The 24,340-nt window shown below is 43.4% G+C and overlaps 1 protein-coding gene across 2 annotated transcripts in view; it reads left to right on the top strand.

The window, feature by feature from the left end:
• The window catches only part of col2a1b (collagen, type II, alpha 1b), a 49,666-nt gene that overhangs the window by 6,631 nt on the left and 18,695 nt on the right, over window positions 1-24,340 (top strand). For both annotated transcript variants that reach the window (XM_070959487.1, XM_070959486.1), the window contains 29 exons: window positions 783-815; window positions 1,071-1,124; window positions 2,634-2,735; window positions 3,502-3,579; window positions 5,687-5,731; window positions 6,676-6,729; window positions 8,160-8,213; window positions 10,376-10,429; window positions 11,069-11,122; window positions 11,223-11,276; window positions 11,381-11,425; window positions 11,544-11,597; window positions 11,688-11,732; window positions 12,186-12,239; window positions 16,098-16,196; window positions 16,328-16,372; window positions 16,612-16,710; window positions 16,857-16,910; window positions 17,204-17,311; window positions 17,573-17,626; window positions 19,315-19,413; window positions 21,114-21,167; window positions 22,078-22,176; window positions 22,502-22,555; window positions 22,984-23,037; window positions 23,379-23,432; window positions 23,628-23,681; window positions 23,897-23,941; window positions 24,031-24,129. In XM_070959487.1, the coding sequence (XP_070815588.1) occupies window positions 783-815; window positions 1,071-1,124; window positions 2,634-2,735; window positions 3,502-3,579; window positions 5,687-5,731; window positions 6,676-6,729; window positions 8,160-8,213; window positions 10,376-10,429; window positions 11,069-11,122; window positions 11,223-11,276; window positions 11,381-11,425; window positions 11,544-11,597; window positions 11,688-11,732; window positions 12,186-12,239; window positions 16,098-16,196; window positions 16,328-16,372; window positions 16,612-16,710; window positions 16,857-16,910; window positions 17,204-17,311; window positions 17,573-17,626; window positions 19,315-19,413; window positions 21,114-21,167; window positions 22,078-22,176; window positions 22,502-22,555; window positions 22,984-23,037; window positions 23,379-23,432; window positions 23,628-23,681; window positions 23,897-23,941; window positions 24,031-24,129 (1,851 nt within the window). The remainder of the gene's footprint in view (window positions 1-782; window positions 816-1,070; window positions 1,125-2,633; window positions 2,736-3,501; window positions 3,580-5,686; window positions 5,732-6,675; window positions 6,730-8,159; window positions 8,214-10,375; window positions 10,430-11,068; window positions 11,123-11,222; window positions 11,277-11,380; window positions 11,426-11,543; window positions 11,598-11,687; window positions 11,733-12,185; window positions 12,240-16,097; window positions 16,197-16,327; window positions 16,373-16,611; window positions 16,711-16,856; window positions 16,911-17,203; window positions 17,312-17,572; window positions 17,627-19,314; window positions 19,414-21,113; window positions 21,168-22,077; window positions 22,177-22,501; window positions 22,556-22,983; window positions 23,038-23,378; window positions 23,433-23,627; window positions 23,682-23,896; window positions 23,942-24,030; window positions 24,130-24,340) is intronic.

The following is a 24,340-nucleotide window of genomic DNA, read 5'->3' as shown; positions in this document are numbered from 1 at the left end:
TAAGATTATCATATGTTCTGTATGTAAAATCTGAACCTGCACAGTAACAAAAGCTGTCAGGTAAATATATCAAGTAGAATTTTGAGTTAGCATGAAATGGAAATACTCAAGTGAGTACAAGTACTTCAGATTTGTACTGAAGTACATTACTTGAGTAAATGTGTTTAGTTATGGTCCAAAAGCAAGGAAATAAGTGAAGAAATAACTACAGAACTTATAATAAAAAAAAAAAAATGTATAAATACCTAGAATAGCTCAGTATTAATGGCAGTCTGAGGTGGAAAGTGGTGAGTCAGAGAGAGAGGAGGCAGGTCTTTTAGCCCAGTCATCAGGAAGAGAGCCAAGCACAACAAGCCTCCATACGATCCTCCATAAAGATTCTTATAGGCCAGTGAAGAAAGAGAGAGAGCAAACTCCCTGCTGCTGCTGCTGCTGCTGCTGCTGCTGCAGAGCTGCACCTGGAAATGCTTTACCCCTCTGAGGGAATACAAGTCCATGGCAGGAAATAAGAAGGCATTGTTTATTGTATGTTTCTTGTAATGCGTTGGCCGAAGAGATTAGCGATTAACAAGTCTGCACTGATGGAAAAAAGATAATGTTTCCTGAGTGCAAGGAGAGTTAAGCCTCACGTGTGCAGCTACATCTGGTGGATATAAGCTGTAGTAGTGGGCCTGAATATAAAGATTATTCAGTTTGTGCACTTCATTATGCCTTCATTTACACGACATTTTCTAAGAGATAAGTGACATCTTGTCTGTATCTTCCTTCCTTTGCTTGAACAGGTTGTAGGACCAAGAGGACCACATGGCCCAATGGTGAGCACCAAGTTCTGTCCAAGATTTGAACATTATTCCTTAATTTCTGCTGTTCGAAATCTTTTACAGTTTGCTCTCTGCATAGAGAGCTCGACACAGAAAGAAACTAGCATCATAATAGCAGTACATGAAATTGCCAGCTGCAGGAAATGGAAACTGATCTGACATAACAGTAGTGGAGTTCACGAGCTACAGCTGTTTCTTCTGAGAAAGCACCTGAAGTTACTGACTCCTTGGCTGTCTCCTGTTCACCAGGGCCCACCAGGAGAGCAAGGACTCCGCGGACCCAGAGGAGAAAAGGGAGAGAAGGTCAGTTTAAAACAACAAATATATATATATTTTTTTTAATTACTCCCCTCTCTTGTCATTTTCATACCAAACGCTAGACCAACACTCTGCACCTTTAAGAAGTACAGCATATTTTATTGAATCTGATAGCTTAATGTCTCTGGGGGGTGAGGTGGGTGGGGTAATCTGCCGTAGCTTTCAGGTCTGCAGAATGCTGGCCTTTCATTGAGCAGTCTAACTAGTCATGTGTCATTTCCATGAAGCTGTGTGGTCTGGGTTGTTTAGCAGATGTGGGACTGTCGGAGACTCATAATGTAAACCTCTGCTTCTCTGCGAGGCCTCAGTCAGTCCGTCAGGGTGGGAAATCACGTGTCGCCACATTCGCCCGGCTTTGATCGCTGCGTTAACGTAACAACAGTCGGATGCGATAATGGCTGCAGGCGAGGAGTTTATGTCGTGTAGTCGTCTTGTTTATGCAGATCGAAGCACGAGGTGGATTTTGGCTTGCAGAGGAGAAGCAGCCTGTTAGGTGTTCAGCACATTCTTTGCTCAGGATCCCCTCGCAGGGTAATTTGTCACTACATGCAAAGAAGCATGCCAGGAAGTCTCACTCTGATAAATCATCAGCGTGCTTTACAACCTCTCAGGATAAAAATGTCTATTTTGTTTTAAATTGTATATTTGGCCATGGTCTAAATATTAAAGCTCTTTTTGAGTGTTTTTAAATGTCTGGTTGGTTGGTTCGGTTCAAAAAGATAAACTTCAGTCCTGATGGATGACTGTTAGCCGGTCAGGTGTAGTCAAGTCCTCTCATGTAGTGCAGTTTGGAGAAGGTTCAGCTGAGCATTAGGCTTCTGTCAACAGTATCTGACAGATGTAGTCCAGTAGTGCATCGGCTGCCAGCGACTGTGTATGATTTATCCAAAGTACAACTCAGACCCAAATATTGGCACAAAGGCCTGGAATTAATCAATAGTGACTTGTAACGATTATTATTCAACACTTTCCTGCACTCATATATGCTTAGAAAGTTTGTGGTGTTTGGCTTCGTGTGTCTATAGTTAATATAAGATTTCAACAAAAGGGGTGATTTGCATTTGCATTTCATATAAAACTGATGATAGAGAAAAGCTCATTGCAGATAGAAGATATAAATATAAGATTATTAATAGAGCCATGGATAAGTTGATCAACAGAAAATTAATTTACCAAATATTAATATAGTCATTTTGTAAGTGAAAAATTATGAAACATCCTTTTTTTTTTTGCTGCTTCCTGTGATATGGACTTTTAGTTGTGTTGCTTGTGTAGTGTTGTTCCAACAATGCTTTTGCATATGTAAGTTTGGGCTTTGGAGAAGTAAAAGCTTCTTTTTTTCTTTCTTTTTATTATTATTTTCTCACACTTTATGGACCAAATTATACACAGATTTAAGTTATTCTTAAGGCTCTGCATCATTCGGTCACTGATCTCATGACAAATGCTTCTTGTACTGATTTCATTCATTTTAAAATTGATTATCAATTTCAGGGAAGCCCTGGTCCCCGTGGCAGAGATGGTGAGCCTGGCACCCCCGGAAACCCCGGCCCCCCTGGACCTCCAGGACCTAATGGACCCCCTGGCCTTGGTGGAGTAAGTGTCCCATGACAAGTAGGGGGTTAGCATTCACTGCAGACACAGGAGCTGACAGGTTGAACACTGATGCAAGAAGGCCAAGAATGGCCTCGCTTTGACTGGGTGGAATAAGCAGAGAGAAAATGGAGCAAGGAAAAGAATCCGAGAGCACAAAAGATGTGGGAAACTGCTGCCGCTGGGAGGAGGCAGAAAGACAACAGCGAGTAGATGCAGAGAGAGAGAATAGATCGAATGCCTCTCATTCTTTGCAGGAGAAAAGGAGGGAGGAGGTGGACTGAGGGGAGGGGGGGTGGAAGGGCAGGAGGTAGTATGATAGACTTGGGGAGGGGAAGGGAAGGAGCTTTTGGGGGGGGGGACAAGGAGACTCTTTGTGAAGGCGAGAGAGATGAAAACGGTTCACATGCCCTCCGTCTCTCCTCTGTCTGCATCAGAATTCACATAATCAGCTCCGCTGCTGACGATCTATTAAAAGCTCATCCTCTCCCCTGCCAGAGTGACACAGCATCCTCCAAACTCTGCAAATCAATGACAGCACATCTGGCCTCCAAGATAATACAGACGTTTTACACCAGGAAACACAACCAAAACTCATTTTTAAAGTTGAAGCATTTGGTCTTAGATTCTTTAGCCTGCGCTCAATGAGACATCTTTACTTTAAAAGCTTGATTACACTGATTACACTTTTATGTAAAAAGGCAGCTAAACAATCTTTGCACATCTTGATAAACATCTGAACTGTCTCTCTTTTTTTCACTTTTCCCAGAACTTCGCTGCTCAGATGGCTGGCGGTTTCGACGAGAAGGCTGGCGGCGCACAGATGGGTGTGATGCAAGGACCAATGGTGAGCGAGCGATGATGAGACGCGCTGCCACTTTTTTTTTTTTCTTTTACAGTTGGCTGATTGTGAATCTGCTTGGATGCTATTGTCTTGGAGGGATCGAGAGCAAGGAGAAATGATTAGATGTTTCCATCTGAAGACCCGGGCTGAAGATCTGTGCTGGCCTGTCTGAAGTGTCTTTAAACCAAACTGAATCCCTTCCAGTTCCGGTGCTGTTTTTGTGGCTGATCCTGCACCTTCACCTTTTTGGAGAGACACAAACTTCTTTTCTTGAACTAATGCAGCCTCAGATATGAAAACTACAAGATGGAAACAAATCGTTCTTCATCAGGAAAGGAGATACCCATGTGGGATTAAAATCATCAAGCTTGAAAGGAAACAAGGAAGAATACCATTTCAAGATGAGCAATATGTAGCATCACATCTGTTTTTTCCACTCCTTCGATGTTGTTTTTTGGAGATATCTTAGGCATGAAAACTCAGCTCCCTCTGTGGTGAAGAAAAGAAACTACACAGTTCTGCTTCCTAATGGAAAATAAGCACCTCACATGGAGTACAGAGGGGTAATTTCATAAACTGAGGAAACAGCCATTGATCGTGATTACATTTCAAGCCCATGAAGTCGGTTTGCTGGCATGGCAGCTTGCCTGAGATGGAGTGAGGAGCACACTGGGAGCTATTTTGGTTTAGAGAGCTTCAGAACAGCTTGGAAGTGCCTCAGCCCAGCAGAGGTTTGAGACGCCAGGAGACGGGGGGGGGGGGGGTTGGAGGAGGAGGAAGGGGGCGGCTGGAGTCAATCAGATCCCCACAGTTAGCAGCAGTCTGTGTGGCTTCACTCCCACTGACTGTCCTTCCACACGCCTGTCTGAGAGCTCGCCTCAATACTGGGTCCTTTTTGAAGCCGGTGGTTTACTTTGCCATTTGGAGGAAAAAGCAGACTGGACTGATGTTAAATCACAAGTCAAGCTTATAACCTACTCTACACAGAACCCCGACTCACATCCGTACACCTATACCAAACAGTCAAACAACGCTCTTACTCAAATGTATGCGCACACATAAGCACACATATGCATGTTCCTGAAACACACATTGAAAAGTGCAGATATAGAGCCCCATTGATACCCGCCGTGGCAAAGGCTTCCCTCACCCACTGAAAGGGGACTTTGATTCGCGTCTGAGGACCACTGTGTCGTGCTGTGACGTTTGCTTTGGCTGCCATCCCCGATTTTTTTTTAAAGCACAACCACGATGCTAAAACATGGGTTTATAGAAGCAGGTCTGCTGAAAGGAATATGTTTTTATCCGAGAGGAAGGCTGTCACAAGCGATCTGAAGGAGTTTATTGACACCAGCTCTTACAGTCGCTTCCTTGTGCAGCTGCTTTTCTGCATGTGTGTGTGTGTGTGATAGAGAGGCACACAGAGTGGGAAAGCGGCGGGGATTTGGCTCATCACCTCCACAGAATGTGATTTTCTCCTCTTGAGCAGTGATGCATGAAGTAGAAATCACTTTGGCGTGTGACTCCAACCAGAAGCTCTCGCAGAGCAGATTAAGGATCAGTCAGAGAGAATTTAGCCGAACAAATCTCACCTCCTGCTCTGACGCCCGAAACGTTTAGGGATGAAACATTTCTCCAAATCCAAACAGTTGAGTATTATGTTGTTTTTTCAATCCGTGTCAAGGTGTAACAAGTCACGCAGAGTTCAAACACTTGAAACTGCAGCACTACTGCTGGTGACCTTTGAACTACAGAAGCACACGGCAGCTGGGAAAAAGAGAAGAAGAAGAAGAAGAAGAAAAGAGAAAGCATAGAGAGCAAGAGAAAATCTAAATGACAGGAAGGAATTTCAAACAATTTATGGATTTGACAAGTGCAGCCGTTGAGTTTCTTGTAGCTTCAGGGCGAGGCAGGTGATGTTCTCCCTATAGCTTCTGCAGAAGTGGACCAAAACAGCCCTCTCCCCTGAACTCTGACACTTAGAGCTGCCAAACATAAAAACAAGAATGTGCACTCGTCTGTTTTATGTGTTTGTGTAGTTAAAAAACAAAAAAAAAACTGCTTTTCTTGTCATCAGCCTGATCTTGTGTCTCTTGTCTCTTCCCCTCAGGGCCCTATGGGTCCCAGAGGACCACCTGGCCCCTCCGGATCACCTGTAAGTACCTCCAGGCAGCACACAAGCCGAGTGCACCTGTAGACGAGATCCTGTGTTCGGTCGCAGGCTGCAGGCTAAATCTCATAATTGCAATGAGCTTGATGTTGTGTGTACATATTCCACATCGTCTACTTCCTCCAACTGTATTTAATAACAATAATGACCCCAAAAAGGCAATGAGGCGGGGATGCCACAGGCGGATAGATATCAATGTTTACACACGGCTCTGTTTTAACCACGAGCTGCTTTCTGTGAGGAAGGTCGCGGCACAGGGAAAATACTTTTGTCTCACAGCTGCGGGCTCCGAGGCTTTTTCCTATGCCACAACCCGGGCGAGCTGCAGAACACCTGTCAGTTTACTGTTCACAGAGCCTATGGGCTCAGACCTCCACAAACACACCCCGCCTTTTTCTGCTGCTGCCCGCATTCACGCTCCACCTGCAGCCCTTTCAGGCCGCCCAGCCTCCTGAGTAAAGCTGTTAAGTCGTAGGCAATGCCAGCTGACGTGCCTCAGCTTGATGGTTTTACTCGCCCTGAGCCCACATTTGGAGAGACATGTATTCAAACTGGCAAGTGGTGTCATTTTGAGTAGCTGCAGTTTAGACTAATGCATTATAAGGAAGTAGTTTTGGTGTAGTTTTACTCAAAAGCGTGTTTTGCTGCAGGTTTATATTCAACTAACAGTCGGTAATATATCCAGTATATAACTGCTCATGGCTGAAGCTAATAAAGATGTTTGATTATTTATTGATTGTTTGGTCTGTAAAATATCAGAATTTAGTAAGAAAAAATGCCCATCATGATTTCCTAAAGCCCATACTGACATAATCCGACCAACATTTTTAAAGCATTTTTGCTTTAAATAAAAAAACGTTAAAGATAATTTGATTATGAGAATAGTTTCACTCTCATCTAATGGCCTCTCTCTTCTCTCTACATCCCAGGGCCCACAAGGTTTCCAAGGCAACCCAGGAGAGGCTGGAGAGCCCGGACAATCTGTAAGTGTCCCGCTGTAGTCCCTCCCTCAGCTCACACATGGTTTATTATGAATTCTTGCTCATAAAGCTCCTCTCCTTTTCTCTCATGTCAGTTTCCAGCCGCTGCTATCGGCGCTGTGGCTGTACCACATTCCTTCCTAACCTCTCTGTGCTCACTGCTAACCTTTATGTCCCGCTCTCTTCGACCTGCCACCTCCCTCTGTTTCAACATTTACAGCCCTCCTCAGTCGACGCTTACAGTGTCTCAAACCCAGCGAACCAAAGCAGAGTCCTGAACTGGCTGTCGTACTGACTTCTGTTTGTACTTTGTTGGGAGCAGATTTGCAGTTTTCTCATGATTTTCTTTTCCATCGTTAGCGTGTCTCACTTACAGCTTCCACTCTGCTGTACCTCCCCTCATTTCTCCTTGGATAATTTCCTGTCAGATAGAAGACCCTGCTTTTAGTTTTCCTGGCTCTACCCTCTCTCTTCCCATACACACCACTCCTGTAGTTTCCACCCTGACCCACCTCTGAGGAGGCTTCCAGAAACCAGCCCTGCCTCCCTCCCCTGTCCTTCCCGTTCCCTCAGCAGGTAGACGGTACAGGGCCTCCTCTCTGCTGTGTTAATCTGCTCCTGTGGCGTTCAGATGTGCAGCCCCTGAGGTGCCCTCTCTTTCAAAGGTGTTCCAGTGCATCGTTATGTGCGATTAAAATCAAGCTTCCTTCCAGAAAATGACTTGACAGATGCAGAAGGGTCACGATGTTGGCCAAGTGTTTGTGAAGGCCGGATATCAGTTTAGCCTTTGAAATCACAACGAGTCAAACATCTGAGCATAAAATGACCAAGATGCTTTTAATTAGCTATTAAGACAAGGGAAAATATAGTATGCTTGGTATAACATCTCTGTTATTGAGCACTTCAGAGTGTTTTTCATCTCTTGTACCATCTGCTTTGTCAGGAGACAGACTGACACAGAAAAACAGAGAGAGGTCATGTAGATGGAAAAACACTGACAGAACCAATAGATATATTAACACGCATGAAGTGAGAAAGCTGAAAAGGAAAGTGGCTGACGGAAAGAAAAAAGATGGAAACACTGAACTTTGCACAAAGGATTTTGGACGAGGATGCTCAAGTATTTGCTCCATCTTTTTTGACCTCGTCCTGCCCGTAAATCCTGCTAATTCTGATCTCTTTGAAAAATGCTGTGATCAATAATTGTAATATAGTCATTACTGTTCACAAATAATTCCTTTTATATGCTTTGAAACAAACAGATTTACATGAATTAGAAATCAAAGTTCACTTACAGAGTTAAGTCATGTGTCAGATTTGGCAGCTGGTTGTAAACTGACACAGAACAGCTGTTAAAGTTCATAACGTCGCCCTCTGTTGGTCATGAATGGAAGCTGCGTCTCACCTTTGCTTGTTTTCTTTTTTATTAATAGGGCCCCATGGGTCCCCGTGGCCCCCCTGGACCCCCTGGAAAACCCGGAGATGATGTAAGTGTGTCTGTCGTAACGTCATAAAACTGTAAGCACATTTCCAACAAGCAGGGACTTTTACAAAGCTGATACATGATGAAGCTTAATTACTGTCCTCTCTCACCTGTTCTGGGTGTGTTCTGTAAAATATCAACATCTCTGTTTAATGTCCTTCACATCTGATCTAAACCCATCAAAAAGAGAAATTAAGTCTCTCGCAGGCTTCTCTGACTCCACCTACTGTGTTACAGTGTAATGATTATCACAGGTGAATTAGTCTGACTATTAATTTTCACATTCCAGACACATTTTTACACAAATCTTTATTTAATTGATATTTGTTTAAGGATACTATTCTGAAGTAAAAATTACAGTGTCTCCATTGTAAATTGCTTTAGCTGCTATATTTTACAAACTCAACTAAGCTACGCTCGTTTCCTGCTCTGCTGCAGTCTCATTGCTGATCGTCGTTGGTTATTTTCGGCCTCTTGTTTGTCGGTCTTTTCCACAGTGTCTGATATTTTTCGTTTGGTATTATTACTGCTATGGTACCATAGAGAATGCAGGGTGTTAATATTATTGTACTGTCTGTACTGCTTCAATCACAGATCGTAGACTTAGCTACTCTGGGCTAAGCTAACACAGCAACTTTGACAGTACTGTGAGACATATCTCGGGATGGGAATTGATAAGAATTTAACGATTCCGATTCCATTATCGATTTTGCTTATCGATCCGATTCCTTATCGATTCTCATTGGGTGAAGAAATAAAAGAGTACAAATGGGTTTATTTGCATTAACTGTCTTTTTCATCTCTGCAGAGAAAATATAACATATACAGTATGCACAAATGATGTGTGACGTAACCTCAGAACAAACCTAAAAAGTAGGTGAGCTACTTCTCAGAGTGGGAATGAATGAAGCAGAACTACACTGGTTAAAATAACAACATGCAACTCTGACAGAACTCAAATTTCTGATTTTCATTTGAACACATATGCCAGATAAAATGCAACGAATTAACCTCCCGAAATTCAGGGGCACCTACGGTGTCAAAAAGGTGCAAACCTTTCACCACAAATCTAGTGACTGCTCTGTGACATTCCTTTATCCTCGTCTCGGCCATTTTACTCTTCCCTGCCTCAGTGAAAGGAGTGGATAGAGGTGCATGAGGCCTGCCGGTGCCCGCTGCAGCCTCTGAGCCAGCCTGACTCTGACAGTCATTGTTATCTAAATTTGATGGAAGGACATGGAGATGATTCATATGGCGAAAGCAGTTTACACAGTGAAATGGCGCTAACCTTAACACGACAGACACGGCTTGTAAGAGTTCAACATTACCTTCGGCACTAATAACAGATGACGCCCTGGTGTTTGCTCTGCCGCTAGATTCACAAGCGTCGCTAAGTAGTGTATCAAACACGTGACATTCCTGCAAATGAATTGCATGCTGTGTGGACAAATGTTTTAGCATGTTGGAGGTATTTCCCCCTTTGAAGGAATGGAAACTTTGCACGTGTTGCAAGTGGCCCTGGTGTCATCTTTTCGCGTGAAATATGGCCATACTTTGGAGCGTTTCTGCCTCGACGCGATATCGGCTATGTTCGAAACCAAAATAATGCAGCGTGCGTGAGAGCAGAATCGTTAACCAGGCAGGCAAATGATTCCAACGAATTGAGCTACTGGGAGCCGGTTCTCAAAAAGAACCGGTTCTCGATTCCCATCCCTAGACATATCATGTATTACTGCCATACACTTAGGCTTTTACAATATTGATTGAATTATGTATCACAGTGTGTCACTCACAGCACTCATGATGCACCACTGGACACTAATGTCTCTTTTTAATGCAAGATCCTCACTCAGCATTAGACATAAGATGAAATACTTCATGTTGTTTTCTTCAGCAACCTAAATGTAATTCCTACTTTTGGCCACATGGTGGCAGCAGACATGACACATCACGACGTGTCCACTAGTCGTGCTCTCTCTCTCTCTCTCTCTCTCTCTCTCTCTCTCTCTCTCTCACACACACACACACACACACACACACACACACACACACACACACACACCATTAAACCTACAGAAGCACATTTTACATTTTAAAAGGTGCATGAAAAGTCGTGGGTTTGCACACTCTTAATCACATTTTGACTCCTCTCTTTTTGTGCTTTAGGGTGAGGCTGGCAAGCCTGGAAAATCAGGCGAGCGTGGGCCTTCTGGACCTCAGGTGAGATTTCTGTGGTGATTCATTCTGTTTTTGAGCTCTGAGTCTCTTTTAAAAGGTTTTGTTTTGTTTGTGCCTCCAGTGGTCAGCAGCCAGCCTGGTAATAAGGTGTAATAAGCTGTAAGATAGAAGTCTCTAATTGCAGCTGACGCACTGAAACAGAGTCTTTGGCTATAAGTAATCTGATTTGGTATAACGGACTTCAGATACAGTTATAGTGATGCTGTCACTTCAGAATAATCAACTCAATTTGTCATCAAACAACCATAACTGACAGTAATGATGGATTACCATACAGACTGAGCGCGTCTGGATTTTGATTAGAAAGTTCAGATGTAAATTACTTCAACTAAAATGATGTTATAAGCTTCAGATGGAGTCATTTGTCATGTCAAGCCAAGAATTAGAGCTTAGAGATCCCATGTGAGCAGTAGTAGATGAAGCCAAAACTGCTTTTAACTTTTCAGTCGATAATATCAACCTAATGGAAATAACTTCTCCAAATCTCAAACCTTTTAATGTTGGGGGAAACTGCTGCCCAGATGTAATCTGTCCCAAATCATGTTAGCTTCTGTTTAGCTTCACCTTCTGTCACTCTGCTGTATATTAACCTCCTGCATCATCTTCCCTGTTGCATGACAGGGAGCTCGTGGATTCCCAGGAACTCCTGGCCTGCCTGGCATCAAGGGACACAGAGTGAGTGTGTTTGCTGTCCGTTAATGATTTCCAGGAAAATTAAGTTATTGGATGTGTTCTGGTGATCGGTTTCTTCACTGTGCACCATCTCTCTTTATAGGGTTATCCAGGCCTTGATGGTTCAAAGGGAGAGACTGGAGCTGTTGGGTCTAAGGTGGGTTTCATTCTGTGTGTGTAGCTGCTGCTTTCCAGGTAATTAAGGCACCACTTAATAAGAGTCTCACCTTACTCTCAGCTACATGTTTCCTTCTTCTTCAGGGTGAGGCTGGTGCTCCCGGAGAGAACGGCGCACCCGGACCGATGGTGTGTAACGCTGCAGATCACACCAGCAGCACGTGAAAACAAATACAGATATATAAAAAGCCACTTATAATGGCAAACTGATCACTCAGGTTTCCTCTCGTCTCCCTCACCCACACAGGGACCTCGTGGTTTACCTGGCGAGAGAGGCCGTCCTGGACCCAGTGGAGTTGCCGTGAGTGATAATTGCACTGTAATCCAGAGAGGTTTACCTCAACGTGTTCAATTCATGTTGTCATGTGCTGATAATGTATTGTTCATTCAGGGAGCTCGTGGAAACGATGGCTTGCCCGGTCCTGCTGGTCCCCCAGTAAGTATCTTTCAATTCACTTTCATCATTTTTTTGAGTAAGAAACACTGTGGAGGAAATCCATCTCCACTTACACTTGAGGGTTGCAACGATATGAGATTTTCATGGTATCACACATTTATTATCATTATTAATATTATTAATTAAAATGACCCTTAAAGAAATGAAGACAGAAGGTTTCTCTGGTTAAACAAACTCCTCAGTCTAATGTCACAAAATATTATCTCCTGACTAATTCAATAATACCAGTATGGTGGAATTCAATATCGTGGATAAGCCAAATGTTCATGGTATGACAGCCATCAGTTCTCAGACCACAGTGTGTATCATGAACGAGTATACCACTGCAAAGCTACACCACACACAGCCCAGTTTGCAGCGTGATAGGAGTCTCTACACCTGGATGTGTGTGATGAACAGCTGAGCCAACACACTGTCTTCTCCTCCCTGTAGGGCCCTGTCGGTCCTTCTGGAGCTCCAGGCTTCCCTGGCTCTCCTGGTGCAAAGGTAAGTCACAAGTTACTTAAATCATATCCCGACTTCCTCTTCATCTTCACCTTTGTTGTGCTTATTCTGTGAGTTAGGGTAAGTGGCTCTGTCTTGTGTCTGTCCTGTCTTGTCTATGAGAAAGCTGACTTCTGCCCTACTTACTGTGGACTTTCACTCCGCAAAAACAAGTTGTGCGCGTAGCAGGTGCATGGACGTGGGTTTTGTCAAGTCTGTGTAGTTAGAACAAGGCTTTCTTGAATCCAATAAAAAAGTTAATATGTAAGAAAATGGCGGCACTCAGCTCAGGGAGGATTGTGTGAGGACAAGTTGAAATGCTTTAGTGAAATCGGAGAAAGCTGCTCTGCATTGAAAAGTGCTTTAAGCCTCCATCTGTGTGGAAACTTAGAGAGGAGGGGTTTTTTAAGTGCTATTCTCCCTCGCTCACTGTCTTTCTCTTCTTGCCTCTCTCTGCTTTGCATCTGATTTATTCCTCCTGCACGGCAGACAGGCTCCGCTCTGTGCTCGAGGGCCCAGCGCTGGTGGTTTGCTTTCTTCTTTGAGCCCCTTGATAGTTTGGGAAAATCTTTTAGGAATTGCAAGTGGAGTATCTCTTTACAAAAACCAGGAGTTTCCCTTGAAGTAATCAAGGCACACTCGGCTCAAGATGGAAAATGTGCGCCTGTGTGTGCGCGTCGTCTCAACTTATACCAATAAACACTTTCTTTGTCTGCAGGAGAGTCTGTGGACATGTGTGAACATTATAATATTCCCTGAAGTGTCCCATGGCGAGGAACTTAAAAAAACGTTATTGTGCTGTAGCTTGCCTGAGAGCTCGTGAAATGCAGCCTCGTTTTCCTCTCTGAGCCCTGTGAGCAAGGCTTCGCAGTTAAAAAGGACCCAAGACTAACGCAATAAAAAAGCTAGTTAGACAAAAACAACACAGTTATCCGAACCTCAGCTGAATAAACCATGCTCCCGAACTGAAAAGATCTGACAGAGACGACTTTCGCCCAGCTCCACTCGAGCCTCGGCGGTGTGTTTTTCAGCACCAGCCAAGCGATCGCCTCTAAAATGCTGAGAATTTTTTCCATAACTTTAAAAAAAGAACGAGCAGATGTTCCTCCCTTTGTCCCACTTTAGTTTCAGAGCCAGGGAAATGTTGGCTTTGACAGTACAGGCTCAGGGAAAAGAAAAATTCAATGCACTACTACCATTTTTCACAAACACAAACTCTATTATGTCATACTATTGAGCCTGCAAAGTCGACAAAGCTGCAGCAATAGCAAAGGAATTCCATTCACCAGCAGGCTGCATACCACCAGTGTGGTAAAATCTCTGGCTCGTGTCCATCGTTCCTCTGAATGGTGGCCCAAGTCCTATTTTTATCCTGAACCAGACGGTCTGCAAAACATTATGCACCTGGCTTTGAATGAAACACTCTGTAACAGCAGTCGAAATAATTTTTTTCATTTAAGTGCTACTGTTTTATAAGCGTGAAACTCTCATTTCAGCGGCGTACCACAAAAATGTGTTTCTGCTCAATGATTTGTGTCCTGTTTTTTTTTTTTCTCAAATTCAGCCAGAAAATATGATGACAGATTTATTAGATGAATAGAATATATAGAGAGTCAATGTGGTGACTACGCTCTGTCCTCAGAGCAGCAGCATGAAAAAAGCAGGATGTCACGCTTTAATTTGAGTTGAAATATGTCTCCGTTGTGTGTGAAGAAAATGTTTGTGACTGTTTATTAGATTTTGTGTAACAAAAGCCATGCAGTCTCCTATCAAGCAGTTACAGGGAAATAATAATCAATGCATGGAAAACAACACGGATGTGATGTTAAGGATCAGGTCGCTTTCACTGGTTGTGTTCTGCAGTGTGTCGCCTGAAAATTGGTTGCAATGCAGGCGTGAGCTTCAGTCTGAGCGTTGCAGCTAGCCGGCGCTGTAGCAAGAAATGAAAGTTGACCCCTCGTGTTTGGCTGATGAAGCTCTAGCTGCACATTTCCATGTCAATCAGTCTGTCCTCTTTCCTTCTCTCCTTGTCTATTAAAGCAGTGCACACGGCCCCATAGACGCCATTTTTGTTTACTACTATAGTCATGGAAACACTCTGCTTAGCTCTTGGGACTGACCCTTGTTACCTGCAAAGCCTGCACATGTAGCACGTTTACCAGGGACACGCGCTGGGCCAGGCGTTGTCATGCATGGACCGTGTTTCTGCGCTGAGTCCCTTAAAACAACTGCGATGAGCAGGAAACCATATTAATCACAGTGTTAACTAAAAGCTTCACAAAAAATTAGCTCAGCAACCACGAGGATTAAACTCATCATTAAAGGTGCGTTGAGTCATTCTGGAGAAAGATTAAAGATTAATATAATTTAAACAAATGAGTTATATAAAAATTCACCCCATGTATAGTTGAACAGGGAAATTAGCTACAGAGACCACAGCTGTTTTTTGCACCAGGCTGTAAACATGTTTATTTCTGCTGTGAAGTTGGGTATGTTAATACTGGGAACTACAGATTGACTCGCTTTTGGAGGCACCTCCAAGTGGCCGTTCGAGGAACTGCAGTATTTGGCACATCATTTTTCAGCTCTGTAGGTTGCTGGTGTATTAGCACGCCCATGTTAGCAGAAACTGTGAACACTCAGCCTGGTGAAGTGGAGTAGACATGGCATCTCCATGGTTGCAGCATCCCTAAACTGTCAACACAGACAGGACACTCAGTTTCAAACAGTCACAGGTGCTGTGAATAAGCTTGTTTCCTTGTATACTAGGGCTGGAATCATTCCTCGAGTTACTCGATTCGGGAAGAACTTTTTCTTCAGCGCAGAAAAAACACACAGCTCATCGTGTTTCACACGGATGACTATCGCTGTGGCACACGCGCGAGGAACTTCAGTTGGTGGCGCTGTTTACAAAATGGAGAGTGAGCAAATACCGGGGAGCGAAGAGAGTGAACAGGGCAGAGAAAACGACAGAACTTGTCCAAAGTTGTCCAAAGTTTGGGATTGTTTCAAACTGAAGAAAAATGAAAACTCTGTAGAGTGTGTCCATTGCAAGACTGAGCTAGCTTAGCACAATAGCACAACGTCAATGCTTCAGCACCTTAGTGGAAAACAGCCAGCATACGCGTCCACTCCACGGAGCGGAGCAGACACAAGGTCCGGTTAATATCAAGGCTAGAATATGAGGGCTAGTTAACACAAAGACTAGCCAAGAGTGTACGTTAATTGTGGCTGTATGTAATGGCTAGTTAACAACATTAATCACCGTGGTGGCTACTATTTATGTCCCTAACTTAGCCAAGTTTAGCCCAAGAAAATAACAAAGTAAAAAGCTTAACAATAAGACCTCTATTTGTATAGCGCCTTTCAAAAGATGTCACAAAACACTTTCCATGAAATTACACAGACAATAAACAAACAAGAACAACAACTGACAAATCCTTCTAAGAAGACAGTAAAGAGTTATTCATGATAGCTCGCTCCCAGGTTTAGTTTTGTGCTCCATGCGTTAATCAGTTTGAGTGTTTTTTCCTGGGTTGCTCTTCTATTGTCTGTTAAAGGATTTTCCAATTAAAAATTAGACCCTAGATCTTCAAAAGACTTTGTTATCAAGTCCTGCCTGAATCCCATCTCCTCACGTATTACATAGCCTTGTTATTTGATATCAGCCCTGTGGCAAAGAAAATCAGACATTTATGACATATTTGAACATTTACAGCCACCAACATTAATTCTACTTTTTCTGCAGCTCGTTTTCTGTTGTGTTTTTCTCTTTGATTTTAGCTGATTGACAATTGTTATATGTACTTAAACTTCCCAAGATCTTTGCTTAAATGTTAATTTAATGTCACCTCACTTCAGGGAGAAGCTGGCCCTACAGGAGCTCGTGGACCTGAGGGTGCTCAGGGACCCCGTGGAGAGTCTGGCACTCCTGGATCACCCGGACCTTCTGGCGCTTCTGTAAGTGATGCTATAAACTCTCACTTCAAAGGGGAAATGTGGTATATTAACTTTTTAATGTACTGACAGAACTGACTAACTGAATCAGGACCACTCGTGATGCTCACTCGTTTGTCTCGTTTTCTCTGCAGGGAAACCCTGGTACTGATGGTATCCCCGGATCCAAAGGATCAGCTGTAAGTATAAAACTCTTACTTGTCTGTATTTCAAACTTCCGACTTAACTGTTGTGCTGTAGCAGATTAGAAAAGGTCACCAAACTACAGACTGCATCTTCTTCTTTCAATGAGTCAGTCAGTTTTAGTTAAACATGGCGGCTGTTACAGTATGCTGTCTTCTTATCTACATCAAGCAAGGAGGAGAATTCACCATGAGTGACTGATCACATGTTTCTCTCTCTCCTTCGTTCTCTGCAGGGTGCTCCTGGTATCGCTGGTGCTCCTGGTTTCCCCGGACCTCGTGGGCCTCCCGGGCCTCAGGGAGCTACTGGACCTCTTGGGCCCAAAGGAACATCTGTATGTCCTCACTGTGTCATTCATTCATTAATCGTTCATTTCATATTCCAAATGAAGACATGGCACAGAAAAATGATAATGACCTGCTGCTTTCTCTCTCATTCTTCCTTTTCTGTTTGTCTGTCCGTCTGTCCATTATTGTCTAGGGGGACCCAGGTATTCCAGGGTTCAAGGGAGAGGCTGGACCCAAAGGAGAAATTGTGAGTTTTATTTTCTTTTACTCGTCTCTGTATTCCCTGATTTCTCACCCAGTCAACTAAATCCAAACATTGCTAATCTACTGTAAACACAGTATCTAGCCATATAATAAGTGTGGATAGCAATCAGCAGGTCTGACACTTCAAATGAAATGATCTGAACAGACTTCTGAAGGTTCCTCATGTTGTGTGACAAATAATTTCTTCCTGGTGCTGAAAGCGGTTTCCTTCATTCATGTCATCGTTACAGTCGTCAGTTTCTATTTAATTTCCATAATATCGTCTGTGTTCTCCAGGGACCAGCTGGCCTTCAGGGAGCTCCTGGCCCACAAGGAGAAGAAGGAAAGAGAGGACCCCGAGGCGAGCCTGGTGCTGCTGGACCCCTTGGACCACCAGGAGAGAGAGTGAGTAACATCTAATAGTTGAAGACATGATATTGAGCTGTTAAAATGCGCATCTGATTCAATGTGTGTACTTATATTACACATTTAGGGATAATATTGGTGAGAATGGAACTGTTTACATTTTAATGAGGATAATTTTAATCAAATTAAATTTTAATAAAATTCAACTGTTCCTTATTTTGTTTGGCGCCACCTGGGAACCTGTTCAAGGACCACTGCCTTGTTGTTGTTCTCATAACCCTGACTCTGTTTTCTGTGTAGGGAGCCCCTGGTAACCGTGGTTTCCCTGGTCAGGATGGTCTGGCTGGTCCCAAGGTGAGTATCACCTGTCAGCAGTTACACTCCTTCCTGAGAAATGGCTTTATTATTGCTGTAGGAACAGAAAGTCTGCTCTGAAAGGGGAAATGAAGGTGGATGCTTTTGGGGGATGCAGATCTGGCAGAGGAAGATGGAGGAATAAAGAAATGTATGCAGGCGATGCGTCAGCAGTCAGTAAATCTATGAAACTGAATTAATGGATTCCATCTGCACATTGCATTTGGAAATTGCTGTTAACAACGATCGTTATTCTTATTGCAATTACATTCATGAATCGCATAATCGCAGGGTTGTCACATACCGTAGGACTCATGCTGCTTACAAATATATCACCACTGCTTCTAATTCAATTGCACTCAGTTTGACTCCGTAGCCTTTAAATCCAGCTGTGGAGAAGAAACAGCTCTCACTAGTCTGGTGACTGTAGTTTACAGACAGACTTACAAACATGTCTCACATTGTCAGCCTCTGCAGAACAGCACTCAAACCAGCCCGTATAGGTTCTCCTGCTTGCCTGAATCCACTTCCACCCATTTTAATGCCGTTTAATGCTGTTTTGTCTCATAAAGACTGCCGTAAGCTGTATTACAGTTTCTTAAGGGCCTGGCCCTGCAAAGACTATTCAGTTTGTAAAGTATTTTCTGCCATGGATTGTGCTGCCTCCCCTTGAAGCTTTCAATTTAGCTGTAATTTAACAGTGAGATCGTTTATCAGCTCTCAGGGGAGCAACTTCCCCTCAAACTGCTTCATTCATTACAAACAACTGGAAAATAATATTTCAGTGAATGTGCTTTATAAACATTAAAGTGCAAACAGGAGTGGCAATAATATAAACTCTGAAAGGCCATATTAATTTAGTTCACGTCTGGTATCTGGTAATTTTCAGTATAGATATACACATAGAATACCTGGTCTGACAGTAAGCTGACAGAAATAGTGCACATAACAGCATTTCTCAAAGAGCTAGAGACCAAGAAATAATGATTTGTCGTAGTCGTAGTGTTATAATCTACAGTGTTCTTTTTACATTGTGTCACTGATGTGTTGTTCATTTTTTTGCTCCAAGAGATAAATAAAAAATGTCATTTCACTGAGCATTTTATTGACACAGTCATCCCCTTTGACATCTCTGAAAGATCATTTTTCACTCCATTAACTCATAATAATTCTTGAATCAAACTAAATTGCTCAAAGTGATGTACAGTTTTGATATAATGTGTTTGATGAGGCGGGTAATGAGACTGAACTCAGATCAGCGCCTTAACTGGCGAGTTAATGATGGACATGATAAATTTCCAGTGAAGAGCAAAGAGTGAAATTCATCAGCACTTCTGTTTTCCGTCACATCTGAGGCTCACGTGCAGGCAGCAGTGATGCATGTAACTCCACCACATGGCCACAAGATGGCAGCATAGCCCAGAAACCCATCACGCACTAGTGACCTACATGTTCCTCATCTGCAAAGCCAGAATATCATTTAACATCATCTCCCAGCACCATTTCATTTATCCCGAAAGAATCTGTCAGAGTTTAATCTCCTCACCTGCAGCAGGTCAATGAAACTCCTTCACACTATTAAAAGAGAAACTTATTTCCTCTGTGCTTTGAGAGTTGAAGTGTCGCCTCTTTAGTGATCGACTGAGTGACCGACCCCTGTTTTATTCTCTCTCTTTCTCCTAACACAGGGAGCCCCTGGTGAGCGTGGACCTGCTGGGGCCAGTGGTCCCAAAGGTGCCAATGGTGACCCCGGCCGTCCTGGAGAGTCTGGTCTGCCTGGTGCCAGAGTAAGCACCTCCTTTACCTGTAATACACATGAATCTAGATGTTGATGACCTGCAGAAATATGATGTAAAACATGCAAAAATAAGGAAATAACCAATGATTTTTAGATCCGGTGAGCTTTTAAATGGTTCATTTTGTCTAAGAAGGAAATTTTCTTATCTCATAAGGGAACACTTAAAGAGGTGCTCCAGTGATTTAGAAAGGAGCTTCAGAGTCAGAGCTGGTTCAGCAGAGGCCTGGGTATCCCGAGTCTTCATCCCTTGTGTGGGTCAAGATCCAAAAACACTGGATCCCACAGTCACCACAATGCAACCAACTGCACTTTTCCATTAAGTACTACCTGCCAGATAAACACCCTCGTCCTTCAAGTATGCAGTATTGGCTTCCTGTTAAAAGAGAAGCATTGTTGGAGTAACAATGGACAAAAAAAAGGATCAAAATCAATACAGCATAACTAGAGATCTGAGCTCCATACCTTTTTTCTCTATTCTTAGTATGTGCTGCAGCTGCTCTTGCACAGTGCAGTACACATTGTTGCACGCAGCATGCATACAACAGGGATGTTCTACTTCGTCATAACATTGCACCGTGAACTTTGATACTCATGCTCGCAGTCGATAGCGTGCAATTTGAAGACAGAAGAAAAAAAGCATCTCAGTCGACGTGACTGCTGTGCAGAGGATTGAGGGTCGGAAGAGCCAGATAAGTTTGGTGGCTTGCTACTGCAGACTTGGGCTGAATACAGTAGAACATTGTGGTGCTATGGGGATGCTAGATTTGACATATTGGGTATTGAATTGCAGCCGTCATCTTCTTTATTCCACATATTCTTCTCACTTGTCAAACCTAGTGCATAGATTACCCATAATGCAATGCAACTGCCAACTGTCAGCCCGAGATTCAGGTGCATGCTAGCAGCAACTACTGTAGCCTCAAGCTGCTAACCTCACGCAGAGATGAGGAGTGGGCTGGATACTTTTTTATTTTTTTTTATTTTAAACTTGTCGTCTTCAGCTCCAACTGATGCTGACTCAAGTTTCACAGTTTATCAGACCTTGCACAGCTTCCTGTGGAGCCACAAATGTCTTTATATAACTTTCTTCACACATCCAGCAGTGGTACTCCCCAAGACCTGCAAACAGACTTTTATGTTTAAAACAGGTGGTTTTTCTCTAACAGTTTAAAATCTCTGAAGCCAAGCTGAGATAACACTTGGCAAAGCTCCTCCAGAGCCACAGAAAACATTATACATCTGTTTTCACAAAATGTAGCGCTCGCCATGGGGAAGACGCTGACCTTTATGTGTGAAATTGGTGGAATTACCCTTTAATCCCTTGTTTTTTCTTAAAAAGTCACCAGTTTTTGGAGATACATGGTTTTCACTGGAAAGCATTTGTACTTACGTGTGGAGTGATTTTATTTCCCAACAACAACACAAGTGGTTAATATCACCGCAGAGGAAGTAGACTTACTAATGTAGCCATAGCATCATTAACCTGAAGTGCGTTCTCATTCATGATTTAGGTCTTCTTCATTTCCATCAGTAGGTGTTGAACTGTCGCTTGTTGCACACAGGGCCAGTCAGAGGTGTAAATTCACTTTCCCACACTACCATATGTTCCCACCTTTCTGAGTACGTCTGCATATAGATGACTGGTGACTCATCTGGGTTACATCTGTTTCTGCTCTCCTCCTCGGTCAGGGCCTGACTGGACGCCCTGGTGACGCCGGCCCTCAAGGCAAAGTTGGACCCTCCGTAAGTGCGCTTTTTTCTGCCGTAATGTGTTTTTTTGCATCCCCGTAAATCAATAAAGATAATCACACAGCGACTATCCTCGCCCAGCATGAGCGGCTGTGTGTTGTTGGTTGTTGTTTTTTAAATATAAATCACATGTGGAATGAGCAATTAGAGACTTGTAATTTTGCTAAATCTGCGCTCTCATCATGTAATGACTCATAAGTGGTTTCATCAAATTGAATTGCGGGAGACTTCTCCACCCATTATGCACCAGGCCCATCCCCAGTGCGTCTGTGCTTTAGAGTGACAAAGTCTTCAGCGTTCAGTTCAATAAAAGTCCTCACTGAGATATTTGCAATAGATTGACTCCTCTTATAGACTATTTAGCTGCTGCCATTCATGCATCATACAGTGCAACCGCACATCATCAGGTAAACTTGTGCTGCGCTGTGATTACACGTTTTCTCATATTTAATGTTTTTATGTCAGCTATGTGAACTTTATGTTTACACCTTTGCTGTCCAGGGACTGTGTTTCATTAAAACATGATGGTTTACTGACAGATTAAGACTGGCTAAACTGGCATCTGGTCAGACTGATAATGATTGATGGTCTATTTCATCTATTATTTCTTTGCTTCCTGGCTTTCCTGTTTTATCCCTGAGGGGCTTATTTATTTAGAGGCAATTAAAATTTCTACAGATTGAGTAACTGTTGCATGTCTTTGGGTCATGCTGGATATTTCTCTGCTAGACCCCAATCCCAAACCTCCAAACCCAATTCTGCCCAGATCCTTTGAGCAATTACTCCTCCGCATCCCTCATTTCCAGTCTAAATCCAAGTGTGATTATACATATCCGCTGTTGTTCATCAGACCCAACTTTTTACTGGATGTTTAACAGACTTGATTCTTATTTGACTTGCCCAGGGAGCTCCTGGTGAGGACGGTCGCCCAGGACCCCCAGGCCCTCAGGGAGCCCGTGGACAGCCCGGTGTCATGGGATTCCCTGGACCCAAAGGAGCAACTGTGAGTGATTATATAGGAAAGAAATTAACAAATAAATTAACTGTTTTCTCTGTATGTTCACCTGTGTCAGCATCACTTATTTCGGGCCCGTAGAACGTGCTCTGTTGTCTTTTTTGTTGTATTTCCCCTTTCTAAAAAAAGAAAAGTCCCCGAATCAAGAACAGAAACGACACGCCCAGCAACAACTGGAGTGCTGCTGAACGATTTCACACCATTTGACATGCACCACCTCATTCACCCTCTCTCCCCCAGAAATAGATGCAGGACCGAGCCAATCAGCCACGGCCTGTGACTAACCACCGCATTTTGTTTCTGTTGTGATTAGGGTGAGAGTGGCAAGTCTGGTGAGAAAGGACTGGGTGGAGCTCCTGGTCTGAGAGTGAGTTTATCTCCTTTTCTGCTTTGAATAACTTCCTGCAGTCACTGAACTGGATCTTACATGTACTGTGATTAAGCTGATATCATCACGTTTTCATTGTACCGCCATCCTGTGATTGACACACTGTTTAAATAATACGCGTGTGCATATAAATCATGAAATAGTCTGATATGCAAATCCGAAATCAAGTAGCGTCGGCTGTGTTTTTGTGATTAAAAAATTAAATTATTAAATGTAACCTTTTTTCTGTGCTTATGGACTGTGACTCACCGCTGATCTACCGTGATTTCTGTAGCTCAGCTTCCAGCATGTTGAAAAGCTCAATTATAGCTATCAGATGTCTATCTAGTTAATAGCATCACCTTTGGCTTAACTGTTGATATCTATCTATTTGTCTACTCCCCCTCCCTCCTACTTCCTCTCCTCAGGGTCTGCCTGGCAAAGATGGAGAAACCGGCCCCGCTGGACCCCCCGGCCCTGCTGTACGTATCTCTTTCTCCCCCATCCCACTCCATATAGCTTCAACACTGATACTATCTTCCCCTTTTACTCGGTCTGCACTTAGAAGCAACCTTCGGTATCTCTGTGTCCCAGACTGCCTTGACGGTAGCTCTGTCTTAAAGAAAAAATAGTCCTTGACACAAATACCTGGACATTGTAGGATGTCATCACTGACTCACAGACTTGTTTTGAAGTTTGTGTCTGAGTGCGCTGACTAAACTAAAGCCAGTTTAACCTGAAATTATCCCTAAATGTCCATAAATGGACAAAACCCATCGTGAACATCATAGAAGTTCATCGTGTTCATGAATTGTCTGTTTAGGGCCCCGCTGGAGAGAGAGGAGAGCAAGGACAGCCTGGTCCCTCAGGTTTCCAGGTGAGTCTGCTCAAACGTTTCCCTGAAATCACCTGTTAAAGCTGATGAACGAAAGCAGCTGTTTCTCGAGCGAGCTTGTAATTGTGTCGCTACATAAATATCAAGCAACATTGTGCTGATGTATTGCTGTGCATGAATTTGTTATGTTTTTGTTTTTCATTTCTGACTCTTTTTTTGTTGCTCTGCGGTCCTCAGGGTCTACCCGGACCCCCTGGCCCCCCTGGTGAGGGAGGCAAGCCTGGAGACCAGGTGAGTGCACATTTGTTTGGGGATGTAAGGCTTATAAAGCCACCTAAAATAAGTGGAAAAACTAGCATTGTTTCATCAAAGACTTGAAGGGAAGAGATCCTAAAAGAATCTCGTAAATAATTAGTAGCCGTAGTAGCAGTAGTAGTAGCAGTAGTAGTAGCAGTAGTAGTAGTAGTAGTACTTATTTTCTTTAACTCCTTGTTTTCTCCTGTCAGGGTGTTCCTGGAGAGGCTGGAGCTGCTGGTGCTACTGGACCCAGAGTAAGTCAACAGTCTGTATTAAACGTCACTCCTTGTTTGACTGACTGATTGTCAGACACGCCGCTGATTGTCGCTGTGTCGCCGTTCAGGGAGAGCGTGGTTTCCCCGGAGAGAGAGGAGCTGCCGGCCCTCAGGGTCTGCAGGGACCTCGAGGTCTGCCCGGAACTCCTGGAACTGATGGACCCAAGGTGAGTCCAGCATCTGGTCAAAAACCGGGAAGAGACAGGGTTTCAAATTACCATCGCCTGAGGTGAGATGTTTTCAAAGACATTCTTATCACATACAGCAGCAGCAACACGTTCATGTGAGCATGTGATAAATAATGATCACCTCAGGGGTTTGAGAGTTGAGCTGTGTTGACTTCATTCAGTGTTTTCCCTCCAAATGTTACTCACTGGA

The sequence above is a fragment of the Chaetodon trifascialis genome, chromosome 3 (assembly GCF_039877785.1).
Source record: "Chaetodon trifascialis isolate fChaTrf1 chromosome 3, fChaTrf1.hap1, whole genome shotgun sequence".
Lineage (NCBI taxonomy): Eukaryota > Metazoa > Chordata > Actinopteri > Chaetodontiformes > Chaetodontidae > Chaetodon > Chaetodon trifascialis.
The sequence above is the reverse complement of the archived record's forward strand: the minus strand, read 5'-3'. Positions and strand labels throughout refer to the sequence as shown.